The sequence below is a fragment of the Ipomoea nil genome, unplaced genomic scaffold, assembly GCF_001879475.1.
Source record: "Ipomoea nil cultivar Tokyo-kokei standard unplaced genomic scaffold, Asagao_1.1 scaffold3069, whole genome shotgun sequence".
Classification (NCBI taxonomy): Eukaryota; Viridiplantae; Streptophyta; class Magnoliopsida; order Solanales; family Convolvulaceae; genus Ipomoea; species Ipomoea nil.
This window is the reverse complement of record NW_017619497.1, coordinates 793,979-798,922: the sequence shown is the minus strand read 5'-3', so window position 1 is coordinate 798,922 and position 4,944 is coordinate 793,979. Positions and strand designations below refer to the sequence as shown.

Below are 4,944 nucleotides of genomic sequence, written 5' to 3'. Positions count from 1 at the left end.
TTTGTCCTCAAAACTAAGAAAAACATTTTCTTGTGAAAAAGTATTTTTCATATACCAAACGATAAAAATTTCATTTTTCTCAAATTTAATGCAAGTTTTTGCTTAAAAAACTTTTTCTACTCAACCAAACATGCTCTTTGATATTGTAGAATTGTCTAATTCATGCAAGTATGTTACATGTAACCATTTTGTATATAAATTATATGAGCTTATAGCTTAAGCTGATAGGTAGTGTTTGGTAGCTTCCAATTTCAATCCATCCTCGGTGAACTGCAAAACTCACAAGCCTTTCGCCGCCTTCTAAGAACCTCTACCCCCCACACTTGAATAAAATATATATACTTTGTCACTTTCTCTTTCTATATTTTCAAGGCGAGTACAGTTTTTCTCTTCTTGGAATTCAAAACAGCAAGTGGGAGCTACAGAAAGATTTGCACCCCTCTTTTGGGAAAGCTATAAAAAGCATGTGAAACACCAGCAGGTGTCGCTGAATTTCAAGAAATCTCTATCATTGCTGCAAAGCTGTGAAAATCTTCTGAAGATTTTGAGGATTAGCACTGCCTTTGAGTTTGACTTGCTTTTTTGAAGCGGTAGGTCTGCGTCTCTTCTGTGTTCTTTTCCTTCCATAATTTTGTTTTGTGCTTTCGAGAAATCTATCATTGCTACAAAGCTCTGAAAATCTTCAAAAGATTCAGGGTTTCAGCCCCAAAGCTTGCACCTTTTTGTGATTTTGAAGAGGTGGGTTTGGTTATCTGTGTTCATTTTTCCCCTAATTTTTTTTGTGGTTTTTGTTTATGGAAAAAAGATTTGTGGGTTGGTGATTATTACAGTAATTTATAATGGTACTATAGACTTTTATCCTCTAATGATTGAAGTTGAATATGAAATACTGAAATATTTAATTCAAACTAAGTTCAAATTGGTTGCTTTTTGTTATTAAATCTAAAGTGTGTTCTAACACCAATAAAAAATTGGGTTATGACTTGTGATGATGATTACTTAAATATCTGTTAATTACACTATCATGGATTTTACTGTATATAATATTAGTGATTAGGACATGAGTTTATGGAGATAATTGTATTTTGGCTGACATTTGAGCAGGGTTTGTTGAAGTGGACAACTTTGTGAAGAGGGCTAATGACTGATTTATCAAACTTGTAGAAAGTTGTGAGTGGAAAACTTTGCAGTCTCTCCATCATGCCACTCTCTGAGTTCTTGAAAATGCTCAAGAATGAATCTGGGGAGCGGAAACCCACGTCGTCTTCTGCTGATGATCTATCTCCTTTGTGAGTAATAACTGATTGTTTTTGATAATTAATGTGGGTTTGATTGATTGTAGTCTTGATATATGTTTGGTTGGATTGTTTTTGAGAGTTTTGGTTGGGTTTAAATGCAGACCAGGGAGTGATTTCTCTGAACTTGTGTGGGAAAATGGTCAGATTACTATGCAAGGCCAGTCGAGTAAAGCTAAGAAGAGTGACAATCTTTCTAGGATGCGGGAGAAGTGTGTAGGGAATGCCTCTAGCTCTAGGATTGGGAAGCTAGATTTAGCGGGTTCTGTTTTGGATGAAATGCCTCCCTCGGTGCCCTCTGGCGAAATGGATTTGAGCCAGGACGACGAGATTGCTCCCTGGCTAAACTATTCGCCTTCTAATGGTCAGTCACAAGAGTATGGCTCTCAACTCTTGCCAGAAATATCTGGAACGACTGCAAATGAACCGTCTCCCCATGATGGTTTCCCGTTGATTGGGGCTTCCAAGAGTGTTGTGAACTCGGGACAGAGAAATGCAACGAAACTCGATTGTTCTCCGAGGTTTGGACTGTTAGCCTCGTGGTCTTCTCAGCAAGCTAACCCCCTCGTATCGGGAGTTTCAGATATCGGGAGCAGTAATGGTAGTATCAATCTCGATTCTATATTGAAAGATTCAGTTCCACCCCAAGCTAAAAATCAAGACACCGAAACTACTCGAACTTGCCCCCCTACTTTGTTAAACTTTTCTAATTTCTCCAGACCCGTTGTGCTTGCCAGAGCTAATCTTCAAAACACTTTAGAAGCAAAGGGAAAAAGGGAGAAAGAGATCAAAGAAAATGCCCAGAATCCTGCTAAAACCGCGCTTATTGAAGCATGTAGCACCTCGAGAAAGGAAAGTGACCTTAAAAGTCAACCTAATTTACGCACTAAATTTGAACAGACCGATGCTTCAAGAGAAGATACTAATGATGCTGACAAGGTCCATGGTAACAAAGCTGTCGAGCCCGGGGCTTGTTCTTCTGTATGCTCGGGCAGTAGTGCGGAGAGAGCTTCAAATGATCAGTCCCACAGTTTAAAGAGACGAGCTCGAGAAAACGAGGAGTCTGGATGCCCAAGTGAAGTATGTTTTGATCCTCGATGCCTTTTTATAGCAATTTGATTACCAATTGTTTCGGTTTACAACTAACAATCTTTTTTCAGGATGCAGACGAAGAATCAGCTGGTGCGAAAAAAGCAGCTCCTGCTAGAGGAGGAACAGGGCAAAAGAGAAGCCGAGCTGCAGAAGTGCACAATCTATCAGAAAGGGTGAGCAAAAAATCATCCAGAAATGATACAACGTTTATGTCTCATGCTCGATCGCTCATATTTCTAATAAAAAATATTGCTAACAGCGACGAAGAGACAGGATCAATGAAAAGATGCGGGCATTGCAGGAACTTATACCCAACTGTAATAAGGTAAAGAAATCGCATCTCTCTGAGTTTGAGTTTTTCTGCCAAAGTTAGAACGCTTTTTAAGCTCCCTTTTTAAAGTTACCTTCAAAAAACTCGTTTCTTGACTCTTGGGTGCACCTATAAAATTAGAAAGGACTGAATTTTTGACAAGTTGCATCTTCTTTCTAGGCGGATAAAGCTTCAATGCTTGATGAAGCTATCGAATATTTGAAGACACTTCAACTTCAAGTGCAGGTAAGGTGAAGCTTCTCTGATGTCCAAGGTTGAATTTTTCTTTTTGATGCCCCTATGGAATCATATTATCTTTCCTGTTTCGATATAATTACATGAAATAGACAATTCTTAAGCTTCAAGATCTTCCAACATTGCATTTAGACTGGGATTTCAGACTTCATTTTGATAAACGTATAATAAGGATTCTTGTTTTCACTACAGTCGAATTACAGTGCATTATCCCAACTTGATGCAGATTATGTCAATGGGAGCGGGATTGTGTATGCCACAAATGATGTTCCCCGCAGGAATGCATCATCACATGCATGCTCAAATGCCACATTTTCCTCAGATGGGGTTAGGGATAGGGATGGGGATGGGTTTTGGGATGGGCTTGCCCGAGCTTAATGGTGCCAGATCCCCGGGATGTCCCATCTTTCCAATGCCCGCTATGCCAAGACCACATTTCCATTCCCCGTCAATTTCTGGACCCATTAACTTCCCAGGAATGGCTACTGCAACGTCTAATATTCAGGCTTTCGGACATCCTTGTCAAGGAGTTCCTATGTCGGTCCCAAGAACACCATTCGTCCCTTTGTCTCAGCAGCCTTCTGCAAGTTCAGCCCCGGGTTTGAATGCCTCAAAGATGAGAATGGATGGAGAAAGCGAGGATCCAGTAAAGATCAAGAACTTGCAGATGACACAGAATTCTGATCCTATACCTAGTCGGTTAAAGAATCAGACCAGTCAGGTCGGTGCCTTGTCCTGGGTTTATTTACATCTGTTGAGAATATAACCATTAATGTGCAATCCAACTACCAGCTCAGCCTTTTACTTGAGATGGAGCACATGCTTCAATTTGGTATCAGAGCTGGACTATGGTCCACGTGTTGTTTGGAGCCCAAAAGTAAACGGCCCGCACACGTGAGGGGGCGTGTTGAGCATATAACAATTAATGTGTAATCCAACTATCAGCTTAAGCTTTTAGTTGAAATGGAGCACATGCTTCAATTCCTAGCTGTCTACAATGCAATTCTGCTTGTATTCGAGTGTTTATGCAGGAATCTCTCTTTTCATGTGTCCCCAGGTTCAAACAACAAGCGATCAACAACCCAATGCTAGCGATAACCCAACTGTTAACCCGACAAACTCAACCAACGTGCCTGGCAGCAAGCAGCAGGTGAGTTTTTCTGATAAACGCGAGAGGATATACATATTTGGTTTCTTATTACATACCCAGATTTAAATATATGTTTTTATATATGTCTGTCTTTGTGCTTTAATCCAGGTATGTAACGTTACAAGAGATGCTGAACGGAAGGAGCAGAAGCGAGCTGAGGCACCACGCATTGTGAATAGTATACAATATATTCGTCGGCATCTAATTGAAGATGGCCTTTGCTGTGCTCAGAGAAACGAAATAGCTTTCATCAGAAAAGGCGATATCGCAGAGTGATAGGTAAGTTAGCATTTTACGACCACCAGTTAGCTAGATGATACTTTTAGGATCGGATCGGATCGCCCAGATTTTGACCAAAATAGTTAAACTTGATGTACACTTGATTGGGAATTGGCATAGCATCTATATATACTATACATTTTCCTCCCCAGAATTCCTGATTGTTCATGCATAGCATATGATCAGCTAAATCTTTTATTAATAAGATAACTAGATCAGCATAGGATTTGAGCACAAGATCTGTGTGGTTATGATGTATTTATTTAGCTCTTTCTTTTTTTTAGCACTTACATAATTACATGTTGCAAGTTGTAGTGTTCCAATATAATAATTCTCAGATGGGAACAAGAATTCAATAGTGATGAGACTTCTCCATGTAGGAGGCAATGGAAGGAAAGATACATACTAATGAATAATTATTTCAACTACAACTCAACAACAAATAATTAATCAAATCCACACACTTAATTGATGCAACAATTTCCATAAGATGGAGTAATACTACATACCCCTCTTAAAATTTCTCTTGTAATGTGACACTATCTAATATTCTAATTGGTTAC

At 39.3% G+C, this 4,944-nt stretch overlaps 1 protein-coding gene across 2 annotated transcripts; it reads left to right on the top strand.

The window, feature by feature from the left end:
- Nucleotides 1-489: 489 nt before the first annotated feature.
- On the top strand, nucleotides 490-4,583 carry LOC109165868 (transcription factor PIF3-like). 2 transcript variants are annotated; one of them, XM_019314828.1, is made up of 9 exons: nucleotides 490-590; nucleotides 1,105-1,289; nucleotides 1,400-2,375; nucleotides 2,456-2,560; nucleotides 2,647-2,712; nucleotides 2,878-2,943; nucleotides 3,179-3,673; nucleotides 4,010-4,102; nucleotides 4,211-4,583. In XM_019314828.1, exons 2-9 carry the CDS (start codon nucleotides 1,201-1,203, stop codon nucleotides 4,376-4,378), a joined length of 2,058 nt encoding a protein of 685 aa, XP_019170373.1. In that variant the 5' UTR covers nucleotides 490-590; nucleotides 1,105-1,200; the 3' UTR covers nucleotides 4,379-4,583. The 2 variants fall into 2 exon arrangements, with proteins under 2 accessions (XP_019170373.1, XP_019170372.1); XM_019314827.1 differs by having other exon boundaries at nucleotides 2,878-2,948; nucleotides 3,145-3,673.
- Nucleotides 4,584-4,944: the final 361 nt, after the last annotated feature.